We start from the raw sequence: 26883 nt of genomic DNA, 5'->3' as shown, positions 1-26883 counted from the left end.
TGTGGTGGTAAGAAAATTAGACTGGGCACAGCGAAAGGCTACCTCACCAATCGCCGCCCCAAGAATCATCTTCATCGTTGTCCTCAACCTTGAGATTGAGTTTTAGGGTCGAGCCTGGGGCTTTGTTCTCAGTCTTCTTTGCACCCAAAGTGAGCCCTGGTTTAGCCCTAGAGACAGCACCTCCTGATTGGCTTGACGCTCTAGTTGCTCCCATTTTTGGAACTACTGCTGGCAGCTTTCGTTGTCCAAAAGTAGGTGTTTGTCTAGTCGCACTTGCATTCAGGCCAATCGACCGCTTCGTCTCCGGCGGGTGAACGTATAATTCCTCCTCTTCGAAGTCAACATCCCATTCGTCTTCGTCTGCGGAGAAGTGGGCGACATTGGCACTTTCCGTGAGGCCACCATTTTTTTCGGCACTGACTGGATGCGACGGGCGGGCGGTATCTGTTTCAGTCGGTGTGGGCTGTCTCGTCAAATCAGGCGTCGACGAATTAAAACTCTTGTTTAGGTCACCATTAATAACTGACGAGGACACCAATTTGTTCACCATACTCCACCCAAAAGAGGTGGTGCTTGTGCTCTCCGCTTCCTTCTTCTGCTCCACAGATGCTTGGGGAGCGTGCTGACGGAAGAACTCCTTCTCCTCTTCGTCTTCATCCTGCTCCTCTCTTGGAAGTGTCGCTGCGTGCTCTTCTACCGACGCCAAGTATAATTGAAAAACGCGCTTTGCTTCCTCTCTTACTTTTAAAGATTTGGGGTCCATGAGAGCAATTGCTAAATGACCCAAAACCTTGATGCAAATCTCCTCAAGCAGAAAGTCACTCCTCAACTGATCAAAACCGGAAAGCGCCATCATTTTGCAAGGCACAAACGTGTCTCTCAATGACTTACCTAATGCGGTGATAATGACACTGTTCTTCAGAGTTGAGTAAATCTTGCTCGAGACTTTGATGATAAGGATAAGAGTATTGGTACGAATGGACGGTTTAGGGTCCATCTGCAGCTTGGCCAACACTTTCAACAAGTCTTGATTAACCTGCTTAGCACTCACTTTGTCAATGACAGATGTGAATGATTTTAGCGTTGTCTCACGAATCATGAAGTTAGTGTCATGAAAACCTGTCAACAAGCTGTAGAAGAGCTTGGATTGAACTTCACTCTCACTCAAGCACGGGGCGTACTTGGGCAAGTAGTTTAGAAGAGTGAGGCGGATGGCACGGTCTGGAAGTGTGAATGCATGGAATATGATCGGCTTTATTGTTTTGGAGAATCCATCGTCTGACAAACCCGTTCCCAACTTGAGAATGTAATTGAGCAACACAGAAATGGTCTCCTGGCGATATTGTTGCTGTTCTGCCGTTGATGATGCAGTTGGCTTAGCGTTCATCAAGTTATCATACTGGGTTATGATCTCAGGAAGCAATTTGTTATCGAGGTATCCTGGCGGAAAGTCCTCATCAATGTATTGAGCAACATCGTTCTTGAAGAATGACAACTTCTCATAAGCGTTTTGAAACTTCATGTCTTCCAAAAGATTACTGAAGGACACGAGCTTGTTCGATTTGAAGTAATTTTCTGTCTCTTGCAAAAATTTTTCAACAGTGATTCGGAGGTTGGGCTTCACGTTGGTCAATTTTTTTACATGTTGAGCCAAGGCCTTTGGTATCGTCTTACTTCCGGCGTAGACTTCACCGTTAGACACAGTGATCGGATCCACGTAATGGTCTGAGGCCAAGAGCGTGAAGATGAAAGCCCCCAACTTATACGAGTCAAATTTGAAAGGGTAGGGCCTGATACCCTCGATGCCATTCTGGACCACTTCGTCCGGCAAATTCTCCTTGAACATTGGAATGGACAGAGAGAGCCTATATATTGGCTGCTCAGGATCGGACTTCATCGAAGTGAGTAACTCAAAGCCAAAAAGCTTCCATTCGCCTTGGGCATTGACAAACACCGAGGAGGCGATATTGACATTGCCATGAACGGAGTTAGCCTTAGTGTTGATAAACAGCAACGCGTGCGCCACGCTATAGATTCCGTAAAGCTTTGTTTCAGTAGAGATCTTATCTGAATGGAGGGTCAAGTAGTGCTGCAATGGCGTGACACGCTCGGTGACAATGTATAAATAGGCATCTGATTCGAAATAGTCCACCACAGAAACAATCCCCGGGAACTTAATGAGTTTCAGTTTCTTGAAACAGTTTCTCGCCAACAGATCGTAATTCCACCTTGTTGCAGCTGGATCCTTCAAATTGAACTCGAATATGGTAACTGGCGTGTCACTTTTTGGATTCACTCCATTGTAAACAGTCCATATCGATCGAGAGTCGGGGTACGTCGCTTTCAAGGGGTCTATAACTTTATCTTTGAAGGTGTACGGGATAGAATTACCCGTTAAGGTAGAAAAGGCCGACGAGAGGAAGTTCATGGCCTGTGAAACGATTGTCTAGTTGTAGATGTGGTGAAGGATATATACGGCTGCGAATGCAGGAGACAGATGGTGGAGCCAAAAACAAATGTTATGAAGCTGACAATTGTAAAAAAAGTAAAATCTATGAAGATACTTTTGCTTTCTTCGGTAAAACGAATTGCACGAGGAATGAGAACTGTTTTTTTTTTTTTTTTTTTTTTCATTTTGCGTCGATGCTCTTCTAGGAGGGACATTTGAGGATATCGAGATCAGAGGAAACCAGTATTCCGTAGAGGGCGAATGTAAGTTTGAGCCAAAATTGCTTCCTATAGAAAAAGTTGTCGTCATTGAAAAGAAATTTTTTATATCGTTGTTTTATGTTGTGAATGTCATTGCCTGTTCTAATATCGAGGGTCCGAATGATGTGGATATCAATACTGAGGGCACTTTATTTAGTGTGAGAATCTTTATAGTTGGAGAATTCGGACCTGCCATAATTCCCGAGATTTGGCACGGTCCTCATATTTGACGCTCATCTTTAGAGCGAAGTTTCACCCAGAGAGCCATCTCTTGTCGAGAATGTAGAATACTCTGTCAAGAAATCTGCTTCCTCCAAGTCTGAGAACCAGAAGGAATTATCGACAATCACTAAGATTGCATTGTACAATTCAGCAATATAAAGCCAATTCTAGATCCATTGAGCTAACAAAAATTAAACCTCCCATATACTTTTGTTCGTTTTAGTAGTACATTGGTGACCCCCACATCGTGTTCGCCTAGCGCCCCATGGCTGCAAAAAAGTGGACAGGACCCTATATAAGCGGGCAAATTTCCCACCTTTTTCTTGCTTTCCCACTACATTATGAGTTTCACCAGGCTTCTTTTGGACTTCGATCCTAATGAGCTCAAATCAATGAGAAATGTCGATCAAAACTCAAAATACCCTACGTTTGAGGTGGTCAGGGCGAAGTGCTACTCCTTTTTGTTCAAGGTTGTCACCAAGGCCGTGTTTGAGAAACACGTTGTTCACCGAACGCTTGGTCTCTTGCCATCGTTGCCAAACGTAACCTTCGCAAATTGGGTCCGTGGCAAAGAAGCTGGGTTAGTCATTCCACGAAGTGTGGCCTTGATAGCCTCGATTGCACCTTTCATGGAAATGTGTCCTAAGGAGCCGCAAGCATACTTGGACGCTGACAAAAGAATGCACCATCCTAGTGAAGAGGAGCTTAGCCGATACCGAGCATCGTTTTTTGAGTACACGAAGCTGAAAGAACTACACGTTGCCAAAGAGAGGGCCCGCTTGGCAACCGAGCTTGCCTACCTCGTGCAATGGTGCTGGGAGTTGGAGACCGTGCAGACAGTATGTTTCTACAGCCCATATGATGTATCTGAAGATAACACGATCGAGGATTTAACGTCGTTCTTGAAAGAAGAGAAGAAAGGTACTGTGCAAGTAGTTAGAGAGGTAGACGTGGTGGAGGAGTTCGCTGTGGGCGATGAGAAGAACGCGAAGCGAGCAGACAGCATGATGGTTTATATTGCCACACGGTCTAAGATGCCACTTCGTGAGGAGTTTGGCCTCGTCATAGCGACAAACCAGGCTTTCGAAATGGTCACTCTTCTGTCATTTTTGTGTGAGGGAGCGCCGTTAGTAACTCCCACCGCTCGCGAATTCAGCCGCACTAACTTTAATGAGGCGGTGAAACACTTCCTGGATCAAATCCAAGAAGAGTAGGAAGGTAAAACTGTCATCAAAAAAATCTTAGCTGCTTTACAAGGAGAACATCCACCTCTGTCTCTGCTCTCTCGCTGGCACACGACTAGTACCGTAAGTGTTGGTGATAGCCTGCACACAAGCCCATCTATCAATCTATTAGTTGTTTAGATATACCACTCTTGTGCGTCCTAGCAAAACTCCCTATGCCAAAACAAATAGATCCCCTTTACTACAGCAGAGTATTGGCGTGGGCTCTTCGACGACCTATCATTACCTGCAGAGTGTCTGTGTCCGGCATCAGTCCCTTTGTGGGAAAAAGATCAATACAGAAGAGTTCATTTAGCCGACAATTCTCTACATTCCAAGGCAGGGCGTTTGCAGAGGCCAAAAGCCACGAGGAGGTTAGAGATAAAGAACAGAAGTCTTCGAGCGAACACCCAGAGGTCTCTGACGCTGATACCAAGATTGCAAGCCCAGAGTCAGCCTCCCTTTTCAACTTCTCCAATCCAGTGGTGGTGCCACCGGATACGATGAAGCCGGAAAACGCCGAAGTAGACGAGGAAATACCTGAGGATTTTCTTACCACCATTTTTGACAAGATGGAACCATACATTGATACATACGACGTATACAAGCAGCTCACGCGAGCAGGGTTCACCCCAGAGCAAAGCGATGAGATTATCAACCTTCTCATTGTTCAGCTTAACTCGAAGCTTCTGAAGCTTTCGACGAAATACTCACAGGAGTATGAGCTTGAGAACGAAAGATACCTCTTTGAAAGCGCTCAGCAAGAACTCAATGTCGACATCACGCGAAACCGTGAGCATCACATTAACGAGCTGATTAATCAAATCAACGTCTTAGAGCGGGATTTTGGGACTATTAGAGATGATTTAAATAACCATTTCATCCAGATGAAGAACGACATTCAGGTTGCTATCAATGACCAGAAATCTGAGAATACCCTCATGAGCAAAAACATCATGTTACGAATCAAGGAGATAAATCACAAGATTACTACAGATTTCACCATGGCCATGAGGTCAGAAATAGAAGGGCTTCGCTGGCACTTGTCACGTTGGGGATTGATTGCAATCTTGGTGTCGGTGTTCTCCTCCTGCGCCGCATTCTACGTCTACAGGATCAAGAGCTTCAGAAAGCAAGCTGAAAAGAACGAGTTTATTCCTTTGGTCATCTATGAGCCTAGTGAGTATGACGAGGACGATTTCCATGCTGACTTGGATCCAACCATCGTATAATGTCCGTGTGGGAGGCAAGCTTGCGCACGTGATGCGCTAACAAATTTCGGGACCAACCGCACAAGAGCAAAGTATTCAACAGTTGCTTCTTCCATTCCTTCTATACTAAAATCCGAAGTATCTACCCTTCTTAGCGATGTCCGAGGAAGTTGGAAGTGAGTGCAAGCCCCATGCATGTGCTATCCAAGACTGCTTACAGAGCAATGGGTACAATGAATCCAAGTGTACCAAAGTTATCGATGAGTTGTACAAGTGTTGCAAAGAATTCTACGAGAAGAACGGCCCGGAGGCACAGAGCGTGTGCTGCCCCAAGTTCAACTTGCTACAGACAAAGCTCAAGCAGAGACTGTTGGGCAAGATAGATGCCGAGTTGTTAAAGTAAACATAAACAAAGGCAGAACATGTGGCAGGGAACTAGTGCTACGAAGCCCGGTGACCGTATCATGGCCTCACTCAAGGGCCACTGTTGAAAGCATGTAAGTTACGAGCCGCGTAACTGCTGAGTAGCAGCACGACACAAAGGGCCGGAGAAACTATTGATCTAAGGCTTACCCGAGCACGAAGGGCCACACAGTGGCGCTGTCTACATGTGGAAGTGATCATGCAAACCGTGACTCTAATGGGCGCCTACTAAAGACATTGTATGAAGAAGAAATTGTAACGTGAGAAATTTTCCTCTGTCTTATGGCGCCCTGCCCCAGTGCGGGTAACTGTGCACTACCTGCTGAACAGGGCCAGGATCTTTATACATAGTTGAAGAAGATAAAGATGGAAACAAGAATGTATCGCTCTATGAACTTGGGCTTTTAGACGATGATAGCTCATGTGGTGCTTCTGTGGTCATTGTAGGTTGTTCCTGATGACTAATTCTCTGCTTGAGTCTCTCTATAGCCTGAAAGAATTTAGGATCATCCTTATACTCTGCCGGTTGGGGAGTATATCTCATGAAGGCGGGCTCTTGAGCTCGATGCAGATCTGTAATATTGTCAACTGTTTTAGTAAACTCGTCAACAGTCTTATCTGAGCTAACAGGATCGATACCGACGTCTGCGAGTTGTTTCCTAAGCATTGCAATGTGAAGACCCATTCGTGCTTGTATTCTTTTGTTTAGCCGATCAACGTCCGTAACGAGCATCCCTGCCTTGATGTGTTCTCTATTGATAATTCTTTGAGCCGCAATAGCCTGCCTCTCAGACTCCTCTTTGACCCTCTCTAACTTGTCACTGTAGTACTTCCATACTACAACAAGCGGCACTATGTTAAGAACTATACTGAGAGCAACCCTGCCGAAGCGGTTTTTTTGTTGCGCTTCCTCCTGACGTTGTAGGTCCTCAAACTGTGTTAGGCTCTTTGGTGGGGCCTGTGTGGGTTCATGTTGAGGAGGCACATGGTGAGGGTCACCAAATTGTTTAGGCGGTGTGCTGTATCGTTTGATACAAAAGCGATTGAGGCGGGCACTTCTAAACATATGATGAATTGAGTAGTTACAGTTGGAAATTGAGTAATGCTATAAGTTGAAAAAAGTGGACTGCGAAACCCAAGGTCGTGAGCATGCCACACTAGAAGCCCCGTAGTCCAGCACGGAAATTCCAACACATACATCAGCCAAATTGTTATGCCTACAATTCATTCCAAACGTCATGCACTGCTACAACTCTATTAACTTATCTTGCCTTACCCTCGGCAGCCTTGATGTGCAAGATATCACCATCCTCGACAAAGTAGTCCTTACCCTTCTGCATCAACTTACCATTGGCCTTGACAGTGGCTTCGTCGCCTAGCTCGATCAAGTCGTCGTATTTCATGACATTGGCTAAGATGAACGTTCTCTCCAAATCTGTGTGGATGACACCAGCGGCCTGCGGAGCGGTATAGTATCTTCTGATGGTCCACTCTCTCACCTCGTCTTGACCACATGTGAAGAAGGAGATCAAGTCCAACTTCTGTCTCATGGTAGTGATGACCTTGGGCAAGATGGACTGAGCGCCAATCTCCTTGCAGTAGGCGTCTCTCTCCTCGTCAGTCTCCAATTGAGACAAGTGAGACTCCAACGACACAGAGATAGGGATGATCACGTCACCAGGGGAGTTGGCGTCAACCCACTCCTTGATCTTCAACAACCACTTGTTCTTCTTTCTCACATAGTCACGTTCGCTCAAGTTGAGCAAGTAAATACATGGCTTGGCCGTCAAGAGGAACATAGAGTTGATCACCTCAACCTCCTTCTGTGTCCACTTCTGGTTGGCCACTCTGCCACCGTCTTCCAAGAGCTGGATGATTCTCTTGACCAATTCGGCCTCCTCCTTCTTTTGCTTCACTTCTAAAGACTGGCCACCTCTCTTGGTGATCTTCTCAATACCCTCCAAATGCTTGGTTGCGAATTCAATGTCCTTCAATCTCAACTCATCCTTGATGATCTCCAAGTCAGCTACAGGGTTGACCTCGTCATTAATGTGGATGATCTCGGAATCTTCGAAACATCTGACAACCTGGTAAATGGCATCAACAGCTCTGATGTTGGCCAAGAAATTGTTACCCAAACCTTCACCTGCACTGGCACCTTTAGTCAAACCGGCAATGTCGTAAATGGTCATGAAAGCTGGGACTTCCGACTTAGGCTTGTACAATTCACACAATTTGTCGAAACGAGGACTTGGAACAATGACACGAGCTTCTTCTGGCTCGATGGTAGCGAATGGGTAGTTTGCGGGGTTTCCCAAGGGACATCTGGTGATTGCCTGGAAGAAGGTGGACTTGCCGACGTTGGCTAAGCCGACAATACCAGACTTCAAGTTGTTGCCTGGTCTTCCGAGCAAAATTGGTTTTTCAACGGGTCCTTTCTTTTTTGGGGCCATATTAGCTAAAGATGAGAATACTCAAACCTTCCATTTTTCGGCGATTTTTTTTTCGCAACCTACATCTTGCGAGTCTATATGAACGCACTCAGGCGAACGTCGTCACGTGGAAAGAGATCAATGAAGTACAACTACGAGCTTTCTTTACCGGTAGATCTTTTTGGCTTGATCGTAAATCCTCATGAAATCCTGAAGTAGCTATATACCCAGTATATTGACGTTAGAGATATATTTGTGCAAGACACGACCTTATCATCATCAAGTTCATACAAACTGCATCTTCTTATAACTGGAAATCCATGCTTCCTCTTCGTTTCCTCGCTACAAGAAGCCTATCAGCTTCTGTTGCTGCTAGAGAATCGATTTGTCCTGCTGGTACGGTGCTTAACCTCAAAATCAGGAAATCTGGTGATGAACCAGTCGCCTTGAAAGATGAAGAGTACCCTGAATGGTTGTGGGACTGCCTCAACAAAGAAAAGATGGATCAACAATTGAAGGAGACAGACATCATGAAGTGGAGGAAAAAACAGATCAACAAGGCCAACAATGCCAAGATCAAGAATAACAATTTTGTCTCACAAATGTAACCCTCCAAATTCTAGCATGTCCTTTCACTTCAGCTTATGTACATACAAAAGTTAGCATATCTGTGCTAATACACGCAATACAATGATGACACATGTATTTCTATTACCAAGGGTTTTCCTCATTGTCACCCCAGTCTCTGTGCGCTACAATCAGGGGAACCTGTGCCGTCTTAAAAAGCTCGTCACCCTTGAAAGACCGTGCACTAGAATCAAATCCTGAGCGTTCATCGAGCCCATTCTCATCACCGTTACCGCCAGCAACAGCTTCATTGTCATCATCATGCGACCTCTCTTCGTAGTCGTAGGTGTCGTTAACATTGGACTCTCTATTCTTGGTCAAAATTTCATCAACATCGTCCAACACTGTAACTGGAAGGGTGGGCTGGAACTTCTTCGCCCGAAGAGCTTTCACGCCACCCAATCCAGCACCGTACCGAACTATTAGCTCGTTCAAATTAGGCAAGGCAACCCCGAAAATATAGTTAGGGTTGAGGTATATGTACAACTCCTTCAGCAAGAATGTACTTTGCGTCATGTAATGCAAAAGGCTTCGGCTGATTTGCGTCTCTCCTTGTTCGTTCATGAGTCGCTTTAGATACTGGACAAGTGGTTTTGGTAGTTTCTCCTCGTCCACCTCGTATCTATAGAGTTTGTTGGCAACCTTGAAAAGTTGGAAGTAATTAAGGGTATCAAATTGATTGATTGTGTTGATGAGACTTTCCTCATCTTTGAGAGCCGACATGCATTGCAACCATTGCAACAACTCTATGGTGGGCATTAACTGGCTTTTGCCAATATGATACAATGATCTATAGTAGAATGCAAGACTATGGGGGTCCTTGTTGTTGGGGACATTCCCTTCAGTATTTGAAGACTCATCAAGTAAGTTGTGAAGCTTGAGTTGGTGGCCGCCTTCTTCTGGCTCAAGTAAGTCAATTAGTCCGCCTGCCTTATCAGGCTTGTAAATGCTGTAATTGTGTGATCTTAGCCAATCTTCCAAGGTAGACACATTGAGACGGATCTGGATCGCTTTTGCACGTGAACATAATTTGGAATTTGCCATGATCCTGTTGAAAATTATAGCGTTGATATAGTAAAATACTTGAGAATATGTCTGAAGTCTCAAGAGAGGATCAACGTCGTGAATCTTGAGAACATAGTCAAGAGCCCCGAGAACTTGAACATACTTGAGAGGAGAAGGCTTCATCAACTCTTTCATAGTGGGAGGGTAAAGCATATCCAAAATATCGTCGTATGTACTAGGCTGATCCTTGATATTTGGCTTGTTTTTGAAAAGGTTCCAGTCCTTGGCGTACAACACTGAGGATACGTCCACTAAGTTTGTGAACTTGAGCAAGCAGTCATCGACAAGAAGATTAAGTCTCGTGTTGATCGAAAATGAAAGAGTTGCAATCAATGACTGCGTGATGTTCACAAACTCTTGGAGAAACGCAGGATAGTCATGATACAAGTTGGCCTTGGCAAAGTAGAAATGCAAAAATTGTATGGCTGAGAGCCAATAACTCAACAACACAATGTCGCCGGCACCTAGCAATGCCGCTGTTTTGTCGCCGTTTTGTTCCGCTACAGCCATATTAAACACACCTGATTTTGTGTTAGTAACTGTGCGCAACCTAGCGACAAAACACTCAAACAAGAATTCCGTCAATTCCTTACTGTGGACCTTAAAATGAGAGTATCTCACTAGTTGAAAGACAATTGCTGCCGGAACTTTTGTAGAATGCTGCAATGAGGTATTCGTTGTTCTCAACCCAAAGATGTAGTCAAGTAAGGAAGTAATGTCGGAGTCAGTAAACTTGATGAACTGCTCTGGGAGAAGCTTCTCGTAATCGTATGGTGGGGTTTGCACGAGTTCAGTGTCGAGGGATAACTCGGCCTCTTCATCCAACTCCTTCTCCCGAACATCGTCGTCGTCATCATCCATGTCAAGTGATAATCCAGCTGTCTGCATCCGGATCTGATGCGTGACAGGGTCCAAGTCCGTGGAGTCGTGTTGGAAGGGGTCGGACTCATATACCTCACTCTCTCTGTTCAGACCCCTATTCAATAGATTATGGCTTCTGAAAAATTCATACATGGTTGGGTCCTCCATTGTGACCAATGACACAGCATCCTTGCCATCGCCTTTGGGCGCATTGTAAGGATCTGCTTGATAATCTAGAAGAAGCTTCACCATGTGTAAGTTTCTCAAGTGCACTGCCCACATTAGCGGCGAATATCCAATTGGTGTCTCGTCAGCAACATCGGGGTCGACGCCATGTGTAGACAAGAGCGACTCGGCGACATCCTGGTGGTCGAAAGCCACTGCAAAGATAAGTGGAGACACGCCTTCATCTTGTGGGTACATCTGATGCACCACTTCCGGGTGATCCTTGGCGACAGACTCGACAGTAATGAGGTCGCCTTCACAAACAGCCGATAAGAATTGGAATTGCGCCGACACTCTGGGCACCTGGTCCTCTTCGTTTTCGGTGATCTCGTTGGAAGCATCAACTGAGTTCTGAAGTGCCTTCTTTGTGTCCAAAAGACGAGACAAAAGCGGATCTGAGTAGTCAAAGAGAGGAGGCATACCGCCTATGACTCCCTGAGACACACTACTATTCCAAGGATCCATTGTGGAAGAAGGTGATGTTTGAGGTCCAAAGCAACAGGGCTGCACGCGCTACAGTGTGAGTTACGAGTGTGGTCACGTGCAATACCAGAAGACAAGGTGGATTGAAAGCCAGAAGGCCAGGAGAAACAGATTTTCACTGTATCTGGTGAATTAAAATGTCGGCTTGTTTCATAAATTCTCGTATGTTTGGCTACTTTGTACTTCTGGAGTGTTTGTAGAAACAGCGGTGATGGTGAGCGCATGGTGAATAGGGGGAAGCAATTGAGAACACCTCTTGGTGGTCTGAATTGCAACGAGATTCCAAAAATGGTCATATTTGTTCACTCCGTTACCCTTTTCACTAAGAGACAGACCGCAATACATATAATTCAGTGATTGTCGTGGCTGGCAATCCTTTCTATACCAGATGCAAAGCATATAATGACTGATTTTAAAACAAAGAATGTCACATACATCCAGTGTCTTTCAGTTTGCTTGCCCATTTTGTTTTTTCATTTCATCGTTATTTCGTTGACCGTCTCAACCTCTCTTGACGTTTTTCCTCTTTGAGCGCATTATCACCTAGTGGCTGCAAAATACAGGCCAGTTTAGCAAGAGCACACTTTCTCTGACAAGCTCAATCCTATGCTAAAAATCAAGATAGCCATTTCCACGATATGGTCTGACTGAATCTGATTCAATTCATCTCACCAACAACAAATTCCACTTCTCTTATATAATCGCCCGCGACGAGGCTACTTGATAACTCCTCTTCAGTACAACTACTTTTCACTTCCTCAAAAAATCTTTTACTTCCAAGTACTTCAACCAAAAACCCCTTACAAACCCTTCTCCTACTAATTCATTCTCTTTCATCCTTCGAAATCCATAGCATATTTATGCTCCTACTGGTCAACTCCTTCTTCGGTTTAAGTACCTTGTATTAAGCCTCATCGGTGCGAACATCATCATCTTCAACTCCTCGATAAACCTCAACACTTTTTCATGCCGCCCCGCTATACCCGCCGCTTGGCACTCCTAGCGGTGGCCATATTCGTGGCCGTTGGTCTCTTTATTGTTGAGCAACGACCCCAGCACTCGCTTGAACCGCACGCGTTTCCCTCCCTATACAATTTGGTGCATGAGGTGCAAGAACCTCTGAAGGAAGGTGAGTCGGCAGCGCCACATTCTGATCACGATGAGCTCGAACTCGACCCCTGTACGGTGCTCTCTCCTCATAAGGGCTTTATTGACTTGCGTGGCTTGTCAGTGGTGGCTGGCCATGGCCACGATGTGAAACAACTTCTGTGGTCTGCCAAAGGCTACGACTCTGGTCATAACTATACCGTGGGCGTGTGTCTGGGTGCCATAAAGAGACACCTTCTACCGAATGTAGAGGTTGTAGACTCGCTAAACGCCTCTCAGGTTGGGGCGTACTATATTGACCAGGAAACAGGTCGCTATATTCTGATGGGCCAGGTATCTACAAGACCCATGTTCAAGGGCAAGAAACTCACCTTGACTTATGAGAACGGATCAAATTGCAATGGGATGACGTTCAAAGATGGCACCCCTCTTAGAAGGAGAACCATACTCACGTTTACTTGTGACAGAGATATGTTAACTAAAGCACATGTATCCTACGTTGCCGCGGTCGACGAGTGTACGTACTTCTTCGAGGTTCGCTCTCACCTAGCGTGTCCTACAGCAGCTAAAGCTGACAACCTAGCTGCCATTTGGATATTTGTTCTCATCTTGTTGGCCGCTTTGCTCGTTTATTTATCTGGTGGAATTTTCTACAAAGCGTTGAAGCAACGCCAATCACTGCATTCATAAACCCTACTTTCATTCATTACGAAAATGATTATACTTGATAAGATTTTATAGTTTATGTAATCGTTTTCATGTCTACTGCACTCCATTGGCAACCACCCCTGCGAAGCCTGGTGTCTCTCCCTTCACCTGCAACTTAGCAACAACTTTACCCTGGGTTTGCGCAAGTCTCACCAACACTCCGACTTTTCCACCCCACAAATCTTTTCCTAGCAACTTCAAAACGTGGGCGGTCAGGTCGGCTGGAACGTAGTCGGAGCCATCCAATGGCATAGCGTTCAAACTCTTCTTCAACTTGTTGACAGCGTTCTCCAAGTTGGAAACACCACCGATTGTCACCACACTGCCTTCGCTTTCGGGCAACTGGTCAAAGATGCTAGTAAAATTGGAGTTGTACATTGGCTGAATGAAGTCACCAGCTGTTACCTCCAAGTCGTCAATCTGGTATTCATCTTCGATGCCTTCATCAGCTGGATCTATGTTGCCTTCTTCATCGATAGTATCCTTCGAAGTGTATATAAGAGTGTTTCCGAAAGCTGCAAGAAGATCGTCATCACCGATGGCCGGCGTGTTGAATGATACATAGGTGCTTCCTGTTTGCTCAGGCTTCAATTCAGCCAATGGGAGGGTGAACTCCTCCTCGTAGAGCTCGTTGTCCGGCTGAGCAACAACACTGACATCCTGCAATACCAAGGATGACAAAGTGTTCGTCACATCGAACTGCAATATAAGTTTTTGTGTCTCCACAAAGAAGTGTTTGACAACGGTAACAACGAACTCATTCTCCCTGTCAGTCAAATACAATGGCGAGGCGGAGGAACTCGTCAACTTACCATGACCAGCAAATTCTGGAATACTAGACAAGTTGGCAGCGTACTCTTGTTGTCTCAAATACTCTTGAGCATTGTCACTTGCACCTTGAGACTCCTCCTTAGATCTTGTGCCTGCGGAGGACTTCTCGCTCTCAATCTCAACATCATCAGTCTTCTCCAACTTCTTAATCTTCGTATTGTACTCAAGAGATTTCTGCTCCTCCTTACTAAGCAATGGAATCTCATCGATGTCAAACTTATGTCCAAAGTTACTTTCGTCATTGAGGTAATGAGACAACTTGCTTTCCAAAGCCGCCAAATTGAAACCCACTTCTGTGACGACCAACTGAGGACGTTTACTGTCGATGAAACTCAATGACAAAGATGCACGATCTCTAACTTCATCATCAACATCGTTCAAACATCTACTGAGCAAAATTTTGACGTTCTGTGCAACAGTCTCATCGCATTGAACAGCGAATTTGGATAAGGCAATGACAGCGGACGATCTGACTATGGAATTCTCCAAAACCAATCTATTGTAGATGTGTCTGATATAGTACGACGGATTGGCAGTGGCTGGACCCTCGTCACCCAACAAGTGTAATATTCTCACAGACAATTCTGTGTATTCACAGTCTTCGATGAACTCACACAAGTTCATCAAGATGAGCTGCTTAGCAGACTTATCGGACAAAAATTTGATCAAGTCAAACAAGGCATCGACGATACTTGACTTCAATTGCAAAGTGCCATCGTCTCTCAATAAGTCGGAAAGGAACGACACAAGCTTCTTATGCTTGGATGGGAACTTAAGAGCTAAGTTCTCGATGGCCTCTATTATTGTGATCTTGAAGTCTTCGGTAATTTCATCCATCATCGATGTCATCTTAGAAATCAATCTGTCCACATTCTCGGAGCTGGAGGCAGAAGCAGATTCAACGGTACCGACACCCAAGGTCTTCAATAAGGTTGTGATGGCCAAGGTGGAGACAGATCTATTGCTGTCATTGATCAAGCCTTCCAACTCTAGGTTCACCACCATGATCTTCTCTGGGTGCTTTATCGAGATTTTGTTGATCAATCTCACTGCTGCAAACCTCGTTGCAGTTCTTGGAACGCTCAACAATTTTTGAAGAGTAAGAATAATGTTCATGAAGTCATCCTCCTTTATGAGATGCTGCAAGCCAATCAATGTCTTACAAGCCTCCAATTCCACCATGTCAGACTTGTGTTTCAAGAAGCCCGCCAAGATAGGGTGCAAGTGGGTGATGAGGGACTCGTCATCCAACAATACTTTGTTGATGTACCTGATGAGTTGGATTATGGACAAGGAGTTTTTGAGGGCGGGGCCGTCCGCCAAACTGGTGATAAGTTTCATCAATGACATCTTGTCGTGATTTCTCAATTGATATAACAAGCCCAATGCATGGTACTGGTACATGTACGAGTTCGCAGGTAAGTTTGTAGTTGAAGCGCCGTAGTACTCGTGCAACTGGAACTGATCCAGTGGAAACTGCTTGTATGACTGGATGGTCTCCAACGTTTCATTAGTGAAGCGCTTCACCACGTCTTTGGCAATAGGCAACAAGTTGTAGGAGGAGATCAATGCTGCAGAGGACACAATTGGGTTCTTGTCAACCAAACAGTTTTTGAACAATCTCTCTGATGCAGATACGGTGGTTGGATCCAACACTTTGGAGAGCGTTCTAATGGCGTTAGGCTTATAAATCAACAGACCCGACTGGATATCCTTCATGATTGAAGAAGTCACCATCAAAATATCCTGCGAGGTCGCCGAAAGCTCCTTGATAGTCAAGTACACCAACTGACGCAACGAGGAGTTCTTGTGCTGGAACAACTTGGAGATAGAGAAAAACAACGTCGTTGACTCTTGCAGCGGAAACAGCTCCCCTTGGTAGATCAAGCGCAAGAGCTTAGCCAACAACTGTCGACACTTTTTCGCGTCCACCGGCAGGGCATTGAACTGTTGCAAGCACTCCTGGAACACTGCCATTTTGTCTGGCACAGATGCCAGACTGTACGGGTCCTGGGACTTGTAGGACAGGACAGACATGTTGACCAGAGGAGGTTGGATGTCGATGGTAATTGTTTTTTGGTTCTACGTGTAACAAGATAATTTGAGCGCGGCACACACTGGGTGGGGTCACGTGACGGAGTTGGAGGCAGAGTGGCTAGTAGGATCTAAAATATATGAAATTGGCTTGTGGTGAGTTCGTCGCAGAGTACTGGTTAGCCAAAAGGAGTCCAGTATGTTGCAAATTTGGCAAATGGTCTAATATGAAGTTGTAAATGACTTAAACCTGCTAGTAAGTAAGGTGCTCTACGTAGGCAGCGTGGGGAGGGTAGAGAGACGAAGAAGTAAAATGAGTAAGGCGAATCCGGAAGGTCTTAATAATTATTTGAACAATCTCTGATTTCTGTCGCTCCCTGTGGAATCGTAATTCCAGGTTTTCAAGCAAAGAAAGACTTTCGCAACCAAAAAGCGTTGTGTGAAGAAGTCCACTGCATTATCACCACAAACACTGATAATTCAGCGTTCGTCGCCGAATAATTTATTGATTTTGATGAATTTTGAATGGTGTTTCAAGAGCTGCAGGGCCGATGCACTAGAGAGTCCAGGGAACAGCTACCACACTTCTAATACCACCAGAGCGCTCGAAAGCCGCATAATCCACAATGTGGGCCACCTGTGACGATAAAACGGAATCACCTCTGAATATCCTCATTATGTTTTCTTCAAGTTCGGTGCCTATGATATGTATGAACAACCGTTTTCAACAGCTTTAGGATGCTATTCGTCATTGAGGTATTTGCGTTTGCAGCCATTTGGCTGTGGTCGAAGCCCATTGAAAGGTAGATCTGGATGTTTTGCAGAATCATGATTGATAGCCTACCAATTGCGGCTGCAATTCTCACTCGAAGTGGCAAACTCCAAGTGTGAATGGTCCACGGTCTACAAACTACAAGGTACAATTACCAAGCTGCCCGTAGTGCAATCCTAAGATAGCGAGGCATCTTCACTCCAATATCAAATTCTCTTAACCAAGGACGACCCTTTCCTCAGCTGCAGCCATATCATACGTTTTAAGCCGGCAACGTGAATTGACCAACAAGGTACCATCTACTATTTCCATCGTGTGGAAATTTGCACTACCGTCTTGGTCACTTTGTGTCAGACCCTCGCCTCGGTACTTTTGTACCACTGCTCCGCGTGAGCTGAGAAACCTAACTAGCGGTTGCTGAGAGAGGAAATTGAAGGAAGCCAAGAGCCGCCAAGAGATTTTACAGCGACGCTCAAGAAGCCCAAAAATCCAGAATTTGACGACTCAAATGGCTTCATTGAATTAATTCGTTTAACAATTTGTTGAGCAAACTTCGTTACTCGCCGGTTTCTGAGCTGCAAGGGAGCGCTCAGTACAGTGAGCCGTCTGGACGGATAATGTCGCGTTTGGCCCGGCCCTGGCTCACTTAGGCTCCCCTGCGTCAAACACGGGTGAAGCGACGAAAGAATGATTTGGACTCGTGGATGGGACAGGGCTCCACCACGGGTTTTTTTAGTAGCCACTACTGCAAATGGTTGCTTTATTGGCCTCGGTTCTTTCTTCCACACGGTGACCTCATACAAATCTTTCCGGTACCTCTACTTTGACACAAGATGTCGCGCATATCGCCTGTAGAGGAGACACAAAGTAGCACAGCCTTAATGTGCCCAATGGACGGATCCCCTGGTTCATTTGTTTTCTATATAGTCGGCAACAATCTCCAAGCAAGGTGGCAGATGCACTAAAGCCACGCTACTATTCCAATGAAATCGTATTTCGTGGTCTCGGGCAAGCTTCGCAAGAAAGGACTTCTCTCGATCGTGTGCCTATGTCTCTTCACCTTGATATGCTACCACTTTGTTGAATTCTCCCCTTTGCTTGACGACTACCATTGGGACTTCTCGGAAATCGGCTTTGGCGCCAGCGACTACTTTGTTCGCAGAGATTTGCACTACTCCTCGTACAAGTACTCTCTAACAGAGAAGTTCGAGAAGACGATAGGAGGGTGGGATAGCTTCAGCAAGAAACCGCACGATGAAAAGTGTCGGCAATTTTTCAAGTTTCTCGATGAGAATCATCCCGATTGGGAAGTGCCCCAGTTTTATGACAACCTGTACGACAAGCACGCAGTGGCCAAGGGCCGCTACTTCGAGGACGCCTATCATACGGTAAAGAAGCGGAAGAAGAAGGATAAAGATCCTGAGCCAGACGTGATCACTGAGGAGGATAGAATCGAGATCAATGGCTGGTTTCAGGATAGAGTGAACCTGACAAAGCTTATCGAGACGGAAATGGCCGATATCATGACGGTGGTGAGAAGTTACGGCCACTGTTTTTTCAGCGGAGGTGACCCGGATAAGGATTTGCAGGGCAAGTATGCTCGGAAGTTGACTCCTTTCTTTCACGACCAGCTCCCGACGTTCGAGCCTCCAGACAACACTTTTGTCGAGGACCTGTTTCCTGGCAAACCAAAGTATATGCCCGACGATACCCTCGTACAATACTACTATGAGCACATCGAGGGTAAAGGCATAGTGATTTCTGCAGCAACAAGATATTCAAAGGACATTTCCCGCCTCATACGAGTGTTAAGAGCGCTCAACAACAAGCTACCCATTCAAATTGTTTATAGAGGAGATCTTCTGATGCGGTCGAAGAAGATGCTCCAGGGAGCGGCTGTAGCGCCTATCGATGAAATTCTTGGTGAAATATTCACCGACAAAAAAATCCTAACAACTGTTATGCCAGAAGTTGATCTTCATGATCCTGCCAAGTACGGATCAGAGTTCCCCATCCAGCACCTCACCTTCGTTAACATCGAAAGACCCATGAAACTCATTGGCAAACAGTTCTTCAGTGGCTACAACAACAAAATTCTCGCTCTTATGTTCAACACATTCAAAGAAGTGATTTTGGTGGACGCTGACGCTGTTCCTTTAGAACTGCCTCAGAGCATGTTTGACTCGCCTGAGTACAAAGAAACCGGGGCTTTTTTCTTCAGAGACCGTCTGCTTAGAGACAGTAACGACTGGATCGAAACCAATTACTTCTCCAAGCTCATGCCACATAGCCATAGCAGTCTAGACATTGCTCTAGGTATCAAACCTGTCACGGAGCACACGATGGATGCACCGTATATGAGAGGCTGGAGGCATACCCAGGAAGCCGGAATTGTATTGTTTAACAGGAAGAAGCACTATGCTGCCAATTTGGCAATTCTTCCTCTTGCATTATGGGGAGAACCCGTCAAGTCATCCATTTGGGGCGACAAGGAAATGTACTGGTTGGCAATGTCTATTGTGGGGGACGAAAATTACAGCTGGAGCAAATATGATGCTGCCAGTGTCGGTGAGCTCACCACGGACCCGCAACGAAGAATGTACAATGGCTCTGTTTCTTCAGAGGTTTGCCTGAGCCATCCTGGTCATATGTCGTCTTCTGGTAAGATACTCTGGATCAACTCTGGGTTCTCCTTTTGTAAGAAGAATGGCTACGGCAGGGATGAGCGCAAGTTCCCATTTTCTGCTATTGGTAACAAAGAGATTCTAAAAGCAATGTACCAGGAGCCACTTCGAATCAAGAATGCTTTGGTGCCTCCAGCAATCCCTCCTTTGCGTCCTCGTGGAAGCCCCATAGACCTCACCGAGGAAGTGAATTATAAACTTGAGCTGAAGAATCGTAAAAAGGATGTTGACGAGTTGGATGGTGTCAATCAAATTGACTCTTACGAACCTCAAAAGGGCTGGGTCAAGTCTCGCTGCTGTACAGATTACTACTACTGTGCATACAATGCCATTGAAAGCTATAACAACACAGGGAAAGTCGACTCCTCAGGAACAGTTTTCACGTTCAACGAAGAAGACAGAGCACGCTACGACTATTTGGGAAAAATGTGGATCTCAGGAATCAAAACCATGCAAAAGCTTGACGTTCAGATGCCCCCCTTGGACGCCTATCAATCCTATGAGGGTTCCCCACATTCACCCGGAGTTGCCCACGTCGAGATTCAACGCATAGATTCATGAGAATCGTTACATGTACCTAGAACTTAGTGATGATGGCATGTTCATTGCATTAAAATAAATATTCATTCCGTCGTATGAAATATATTAAACAGCCTGCTTTAAGCTGGCCAAGTTAATCTCGTCACCAACACTGCGCAATGCCGACTCAAACTCCTGCTTGAGCTTGTTAGCCTCGTGAGCGGAAGAGATTTTTATTTGCAAGAAGTAAAGGTTAATCACCGATGCAGTTTCATTCCTGTTGACGAATTTGTTCACAAGAATGTTCAATAAGTCTCTGGCTCTCATCGCGGCCAAGAGACGTATGACATTGATCAAACTATCCACTGCTAGTTCTTTCAATCGCATCACTTTGGAAAGTCTCATTAAGGCTTCAAACTTGCATTTGAGCTTGTTTGAGGTCTTCTCTGCACTTAAAGTGGAAGCTTTCGTCAAGTAGTACACCAATGAATCAAAAAGCGCTGTTTTGTTCCTCAAGAAAACTTTGTTCAGCTCGAGCAATTTGGACATCTGTCCAAAGTCCTTTAAAGAGAGAAGGCTCAAGGCAAATGTTGAGATATCTTCGTCATCTTTGGTACTTGTTCTGCGTGCCTTGTGTCCTGATAGTTCAGCCATCAAGTTCGCAAACTTGACAGCTTGCTTGAGTTCCAATGAACGATCAGCAAACTCTTCGAATCGGTCAAGAACAACATCATAGTCCCCTTTCCTAATGTAGAAGTCAACCAACACAGATATCATCTTGTTAGAATTCATCAATGCACGATTACCCCCATCGCCAGAATAGTAATGTTTCATAAGCTTAGTGACTTCAGCGTCACGATTAAGGTCGATGAAACAAGTGACAACAGAAGCTAGGAGCTCGACATCGTCCTGGTTTTGAGCATCAAGCGAATAAATGCGTTGATCGGGTATCAACTCAACCAAGTGCAGTTTGTTTGTGGATGAGACTTTGCAAATGGCCTTAGCAAGCCACTTGTTGTTCTCGCAACTGCTCACAAAGGTTTCAAAACTTCTCTCGAATAATGACACGAAGTACTTGTTGCTTGTCAGCATGAAAAAATTGGCAAATGCATCCATAACACGACCACTTCCTAGAGATTCCTTGAAATCATCGGTGAGCAACATCTTCATTATCTCAATGTTAATCTTTTCATGGTTAAATGATATGATCTGAGCAAGTAAAGCGTGCTTCTCATTGACTTCAAGAGACAGGTGAAGTAGCCTGGCAATAAAGTCAAAGATCATGATGCTCTTCTCTCTTGCTAAAACATCGATGACAAAATTTCTGTTGATAATCACCTTCCATGTGAGCGCGTTGAAATTGTAACCATGTTTTAACGCGGTGATGACAAGGTCAACACCTTTTGAGAATTCAATCGAGAGTTGCTCTGAGTAATCCAAAGCCATAATTGCGTTTAATCGCTCACCGACTCCAGATGGTGCCTCTAAACCAAGAAGCTTGAACACTTGTGTGATATCTGGTGTAACACGTACATCAGATGGGAGCGATGATGCTAGCCATACGAATGAATTCTTGACGTTGGTCTTAAACTGAATAAGCTCATCAGAGAGCTGCAAGTAATGGTTTTCTGTGTCTTCAAACTCCTTGATGAGATTTGCTTGGTATTGCAACACTTTTACTTTATCATCATTGCTTAGCTCTTGTGAAGTTGCCACTTGCATAAAGTAGTTCATAGCACACATCAAACCAAAAATGTTATCAGAAGAAAGTTGAAAACCAGCAAACGCGTTTCTAATCATCGGAGAATTAGACAACCTGTTCGAAGATACCTCAGTCGTAAACTGTGTGAGGTAAGGAATATGCTCACTCACGAAACTGTTGAGTTTTGTTGAGTCTTCGAAATGATGAGTTGATTGCTGTTCTAAAATTGACCAACATAAGTTGGTGTATTCGTCATTGTTCAACATTTCAGAAGCGTTAACAAGGTATATGACTAACTTTTTGGAGACATTCCAATCCACGATCGCATGATTCTTGGCGATGATTTCTTTCACAATGCGAAGAATCTTTGCTTGGTCGTTTAAGTCGATACTCAACGACAACAAATGCTCTCTGCAACTAGCATATTTTTTTGGAAAGATGGTAGCATCATACTGAGAGTTTTGAAAGTCGGAGCGGATCGCAACGCTCTCATAGAGTCTCCAAATAATGTCATAACATGTCTTCTGAGCCTTGAGCAACTTTTCGCTTTTGCTCGACTCCTTTTGCATCTCGAGTGACGAGTATTCGTTGATGAAGTGACCAATCAATTTGTTGTAAACATGAGTAGACAACTCAGGAAGATAAGGAACCTTATTGAATTTCTCTAAAAGGTTGTATGACCTGTGAATCTCAGATGTTGTGCCCGTCTCCATGATAGCCTCGAGATACACTGAGAGAAGCGAAGAGACTTTCTGCTTTGCGATATCAATATCCTTGGCTGATGCCTGCAAAGCAGACCTATAATCTCTTAAAATATCATCCAAAAATTTCGTTGCCAACAGCAAGTTGCCATTGCCTATCAATGCCAGTATCAATGCAGAGTAAACGTTGTATTCATAGGCAAGGAGATCCAGAAATCTGTCCGTGTTGGACTTGAAATCCTCATAGACTGAAATTAAATATTTGTGGATTTCCTCTTTGCTCAGTCCATCAACGCCGGTGGACGCGAAGTATTTCGATAAGTCAATCAAGCCGACATAGAAATATCCATCACCGACGGGAATGTCTCGAAGTTCCAAAATCTTCTTGATAAGTTCTGCACTTAAAACCTGAGGGTAACTAGTGACAGCAGCTAACAAGCTTGGCATAAGAGAAGTTAGTGAAAGTGCCTGGTGATCCTTCAAGGACATAAACAACTCGACACCCACCTGGCAAAACTCCAGAGCTTTGGCCTCGAACTCGTGGTAAATGTGTTGGGCAACAACGGGTGACCGGCCAGCGGTGATCGTGTCGACGCAGCCATCGAAAACTCCTTTCAACACAAGGTCGTACGTTGTAGAATCTGGCTTCAAAGAGCTTTTTGAGCAAAAGCGAAGAACGTCCTGATACACAGTAAGAAGATTTGTGAGTCTGGACTCAATGGCAGTGAGCGACAAAGTTTGGTTGTCGAGCAGTCTCAACAAAATAGACTCAAGGACAATATTGTAATGCAAAATCGACGGAAGTGGGATGTCATTCCGCTTAAGCGATTGGTAGAGTGGATATATGACGTCTAACTCCTCTGAAGATGTATGGTTGTTGTATATTCTCATGATGTTCTCAGCTTGAGTTTTCTGGAAGGAATCTTCAAAGGGTTGCTCCTCTGTCGGCTCGACTGGCAACTCCTCGATTTTGGGTTGCAGCAAAGAGTAGAGCTTCAAAGGATCACGATCTAACTCTGCCCCGCTGGTGGAAAAATGTCTGATGAATGTTCGCTGCTGCTTAAGGCTCCTTGGTTTCACAAGCGCCCACAGCGACAAGAGCTCTCTCGAGACATCCTTGAGATGGTTGATGTGACTGTAAACCTCATCTTTAACCTTGCTTATAATCAAATATGGAATAGACTGAGCCAATGGAGTGCTCGAAGGGAAAACTAAAAGAATGTGGGAGTTTGTATCGTTGAGTCCTGCCTTCTCTTCCCTGCGTAACTCATGATTAAGGATGGTGAAATAAATGCCATAATGACCACTTGCAATCGAAAGATATCTGTGATTGGAAGGATGAGGTTCATCTGAGCGCCAATGACGAGTGTGCTTTCGCAGGTATTTCGTTAGGGCGTTGTTGTTCAAGTAAGGAAAAGAGGATTGAAAAAATTGAATCCTCGGCTCCCGAAGCTTGAAAGCCATGACAGTAATGCAAGATGGATGTGAACTCTAGGCAATTTGCCTGGGGGTAGCAGAGAACCGCAACAAGAGAAATTATTTGCGGGAGTTCAAATTGGTGATGGCAAAAGGTAAGGAGAAAAACGGTTTCATCGGAAGGAAGATCTCGCAAATAACGGCAACCTAAAACTTTTTCTGTGCCGTACCTTTTTGGAAACTAGTCGGGTGCGATCGGGAACTTCCTAGCCGGACAAATAACACCGATGTTTTTTTTTAATCTTTTTTCTTTTTTTTTTTTTAAATCAAAAATTGAGTGATGGATATTCATCGGAAAAGATTATCAAAATGCCTATAAGTCTATCTTCAGATTTCAAGTAAAGAAGTGGTTTGTGACCTGTATGACTCAACAAGGAGTCAAAAGCTGTTCGCGAAACCGTTGAATAAAGATGACTTGTTTGTGGCTGCGAAACCTCGCAACTAAAAGACAATGGGCCGGAACACAATCAATGGTCATGAAGCAGGAGCTCGATTACTCGCCGAAACACTTCATCATCATCACTCTCATCTCTGATTTCTCCTGGATGGCCAGTGGCAGGTTGCTTAAATATCTCGTGTGTCCACAGCCCGCCTTCAACTGGAGTGACGACTCTTTCCAGCTCTTCTCTTGAGAGCGCCAATACTCTTTCAAGCTCTTCATCCTCACTTGTTGTGGGAGCGCTACTGGCGCTAAGAGCCATGGCCATTCGTAACTCGTCTAGCTCTGACTCGTGCTCTGTTCCATTATACCTGTCTGCCATTAGCTCGGCTTGACGTTGGGAATGTTCAAGCGTTTCGTAGTCGGCCAATTGATCCTTGATATGACGATGCATGGCATTTCGGGAGGACCCTTCTGCCGATTGAGGCGTGTTTGGTTTTTTCTTTTGACCTTTGGTGTCTTCTCCAAACTTGAAGTATTGAGCAACGCTGCCGCTGACGACGACTCCTGATGTTTGCAGAGGGCTAAACTCAATGTGTCGAATGGGAGGCTCACCAGCACGGAAGAGCTTGCGCAGAATCTTGGCTCCTTCTCGTAGGTACTCGCCCAGGTGGGCATCGTAGAAATGGACCCAATTGGGAATTAGCCCAATCGCAATCACAGAACTGTTCAAGGCCACAGCAGTCCAGTCGAATATCCCGTGCGGAGCGTCGTGACGAGGCATTATCCGTGTAAGAAACTTGATTTCGCTGTCTGTGTCACGAATATTGAAAGTGCTGACGCTCCCATCCGAAAAAACGAGAGCGAAAAGACGCCCGTCTCCACCAGCAATTTCGGGGTGCCTTGTTTTATGCTGAGTCTGCTGCATCTTTCCACTGATGATGCTTAAGCCATCAGGGGCCGAGGTTTCCCGCGTGTATACTTGCTCAGAGAGATGGAACACTTTGATTTTACTATCACTATGAGCCACAACGTTCATCCCAGCCAAGTCAATGTAGAAGCCGGTATCTCCAGTGGCTGCAACGCCATGAGAAAGACGATGGGATTCCTCCCCAGTGGTCAACTCATAAGCAACAATCTCTTCTTCTGTGACCACGATGACTGTCTTTGAGAAGTCACTAACCACATCGAGTACTCCACAAGTTTGACTCACGAAGATCGTCCTCAAGAGCTTGGTGGTACTCCACATATGTAGAAGCCCGCCATTGGTGCCAGCCACGATCTCCATCTTCTCCTTATGTTTATCAAATGCATCGTTCATGCGAAGAATCATAATCGGATCGTCTGTCTGGCCCTGAAGATTCGTCACTGACTGTTTTCCCGAAACGCTGTTGGAAGAAGTTATGAGGTTCTTGAGACACACCTCACCATTGGGCTTCCCCACACACAAGTGGGACCAGTTACAATCTACCGCCATGCCCATGGATAAAACCGAACTCTCAGGGAAAAACGTCTGGTTGCGGCCCGTGGAAAGCGTACACATGGATATGGCTCCCGAGAATCGAGCAAACGTCAAGAGTCGATCGTGAATGAAGTCCACAAACACTTTGGGAGGCACCCGCATGCCAAACTCGTTGTTGACCAATGCATACGAGTGAGAAAACGTTTTACCCTTGCTCCATTTCCGTGACATCGCCACTCTGCCCAAGTACTCTGTGAGCCACATGGAGGAGCCCGTAACAGAGGCAAACACATTGCCAGTGCCAAAACGGTTGTGGAATGCCTTGACCCAAGCAGACTTATCTGATACCACCAGGTTCCATTTTCGACAAACCAATCGGAGATCCTTGAGCTCCACGGGCTGCATGTGGGCAAACACGTCTAGTAAGATCTCATGAGGAAGGTCATTGATATGCACTTTGGGGGGATCTAGCGAAGCTGGGGTAGGCGGGAGGTTGCAGTTGCCTAAAGAGTCTGTCATGAAAGTAGGTAGCAAAGAAAGAAAATAAGTGTAGCCTCCTTCAGAGAAGCAGTGTAGTAGTGTTTGGTGACTGTAGATGTGCGATGCTTGATAGAGGTTGTGAAAAAGTGAGACATAGAGGATGGAGGGAGGTGTAAGTGAAAAAGTACCGAAAAAACGGCACCAATGGAGCCCAAAAGGAGCTCTTTAAATTTGAGCTCACAAAATCCTTTGTGAGTTATAGGAGCTTCTATTTATGGCTTTGGATGGTTGACGTTGACGGACGCTTCTTTTAGTTTGTTAAAATTTCGCAGCCATAAATAGTGGCCGCTAAAGAGTAAAGTCCAACAAAAGTCGCCTCCGTGGTCTTTCTTATTATCGGCAAAATTATTGTGAGTTTTCAAGGAGACACATGGGAGTGTTTTAATTTAATTTAAATTAATCTTGCCTGCCCGAAGTGAGTGAAATGTCAGCACTACACCACAGAAGAGTTCGTGAGTGAGACACTGATGCCCAATGGATGGTAACA

General features: G+C 45.1%; 12 protein-coding genes across 12 annotated transcripts; 5 read left to right on the top strand and 7 right to left on the bottom strand. All coding sequences in view use genetic code 12, as the record gives it.

Annotated features, from left to right (window-relative positions):
* Nucleotides 1-43: 43 nt before the first annotated feature.
* On the bottom strand, nucleotides 44-2428 carry CEX1 (Cex1p; the record flags this gene model as incomplete). The annotated part of the gene is made up of 1 exon (XM_029036921.2): nucleotides 44-2428. The coding sequence occupies one exon, from the start codon at nucleotides 2426-2428 to the stop codon at nucleotides 44-46; it is 2385 nt and encodes a 794-aa protein (XP_028889018.2).
* An 844-nt stretch (nucleotides 2429-3272) lies between these two features.
* Nucleotides 3273-4145, top strand: CJI96_0004669 (uncharacterized protein; the record flags this gene model as incomplete). The annotated part of the gene is made up of 1 exon (XM_029036920.2): nucleotides 3273-4145. The coding sequence occupies one exon, from the start codon at nucleotides 3273-3275 to the stop codon at nucleotides 4143-4145; it is 873 nt and encodes a 290-aa protein (XP_028889017.2).
* A 185-nt stretch (nucleotides 4146-4330) lies between these two features.
* CJI96_0004668 (uncharacterized protein) lies at nucleotides 4331-5386 on the top strand (the record flags this gene model as incomplete). The annotated part of the gene is made up of 1 exon (XM_029036919.2): nucleotides 4331-5386. One exon carries the CDS (start codon nucleotides 4331-4333, stop codon nucleotides 5384-5386), a length of 1056 nt encoding a protein of 351 aa, XP_028889016.2.
* A 790-nt stretch (nucleotides 5387-6176) lies between these two features.
* CJI96_0004667 (uncharacterized protein) lies at nucleotides 6177-6854 on the bottom strand (the record flags this gene model as incomplete). Its single annotated transcript, XM_029036918.2, has 1 exon — nucleotides 6177-6854. The coding sequence occupies one exon, from the start codon at nucleotides 6852-6854 to the stop codon at nucleotides 6177-6179; it is 678 nt and encodes a 225-aa protein (XP_028889015.2).
* A 196-nt stretch (nucleotides 6855-7050) lies between these two features.
* On the bottom strand, nucleotides 7051-8241 carry YBN5 (Obg-like ATPase; the record flags this gene model as incomplete). Its single annotated transcript, XM_029036917.2, has 1 exon — nucleotides 7051-8241. The coding sequence occupies one exon, from the start codon at nucleotides 8239-8241 to the stop codon at nucleotides 7051-7053; it is 1191 nt and encodes a 396-aa protein (XP_028889014.2).
* Nucleotides 8242-8540: 299 nt separating this feature from the next.
* MRPL37 (mitochondrial 54S ribosomal protein mL54) lies at nucleotides 8541-8828 on the top strand (the record flags this gene model as incomplete). The annotated part of the gene is made up of 1 exon (XM_029036916.2): nucleotides 8541-8828. The coding sequence occupies one exon, from the start codon at nucleotides 8541-8543 to the stop codon at nucleotides 8826-8828; it is 288 nt and encodes a 95-aa protein (XP_028889013.1).
* Nucleotides 8829-8931: 103 nt separating this feature from the next.
* On the bottom strand, nucleotides 8932-11463 carry CJI96_0004664 (uncharacterized protein; the record flags this gene model as incomplete). The annotated part of the gene is made up of 1 exon (XM_029036915.2): nucleotides 8932-11463. One exon carries the CDS (start codon nucleotides 11461-11463, stop codon nucleotides 8932-8934), a length of 2532 nt encoding a protein of 843 aa, XP_028889012.2.
* Nucleotides 11464-12447: 984 nt separating this feature from the next.
* CJI96_0004663 (uncharacterized protein) lies at nucleotides 12448-13278 on the top strand (the record flags this gene model as incomplete). The annotated part of the gene is made up of 1 exon (XM_029036914.1): nucleotides 12448-13278. One exon carries the CDS (start codon nucleotides 12448-12450, stop codon nucleotides 13276-13278), a length of 831 nt encoding a protein of 276 aa, XP_028889011.1.
* Nucleotides 13279-13350: 72 nt separating this feature from the next.
* SEC21 (coatomer subunit gamma) lies at nucleotides 13351-16164 on the bottom strand (the record flags this gene model as incomplete). Its single annotated transcript, XM_029036913.2, has 1 exon — nucleotides 13351-16164. One exon carries the CDS (start codon nucleotides 16162-16164, stop codon nucleotides 13351-13353), a length of 2814 nt encoding a protein of 937 aa, XP_028889010.2.
* A 1752-nt stretch (nucleotides 16165-17916) lies between these two features.
* On the top strand, nucleotides 17917-20178 carry MNN15 (putative alpha-1,3-mannosyltransferase; the record flags this gene model as incomplete). Its single annotated transcript, XM_029036912.2, has 1 exon — nucleotides 17917-20178. The coding sequence occupies one exon, from the start codon at nucleotides 17917-17919 to the stop codon at nucleotides 20176-20178; it is 2262 nt and encodes a 753-aa protein (XP_028889009.2).
* An 84-nt stretch (nucleotides 20179-20262) lies between these two features.
* Nucleotides 20263-24003, bottom strand: RPM2 (ribonuclease P; the record flags this gene model as incomplete). Its single annotated transcript, XM_029036911.2, has 1 exon — nucleotides 20263-24003. One exon carries the CDS (start codon nucleotides 24001-24003, stop codon nucleotides 20263-20265), a length of 3741 nt encoding a protein of 1246 aa, XP_028889008.2.
* A 479-nt stretch (nucleotides 24004-24482) lies between these two features.
* Nucleotides 24483-26375, bottom strand: CJI96_0004659 (SCF ubiquitin ligase complex subunit UFO1; the record flags this gene model as incomplete). Its single annotated transcript, XM_029036910.2, has 1 exon — nucleotides 24483-26375. One exon carries the CDS (start codon nucleotides 26373-26375, stop codon nucleotides 24483-24485), a length of 1893 nt encoding a protein of 630 aa, XP_028889007.2.
* Nucleotides 26376-26883: the final 508 nt, after the last annotated feature.

This window comes from Candidozyma auris, chromosome 5, assembly GCF_003013715.1.
Source record: "Candidozyma auris chromosome 5, complete sequence".
Classification (NCBI taxonomy): domain Eukaryota; kingdom Fungi; phylum Ascomycota; class Pichiomycetes; order Serinales; family Metschnikowiaceae; genus Candidozyma; species Candidozyma auris.
This window is presented reverse-complemented; position numbering and strand designations above follow the sequence as displayed.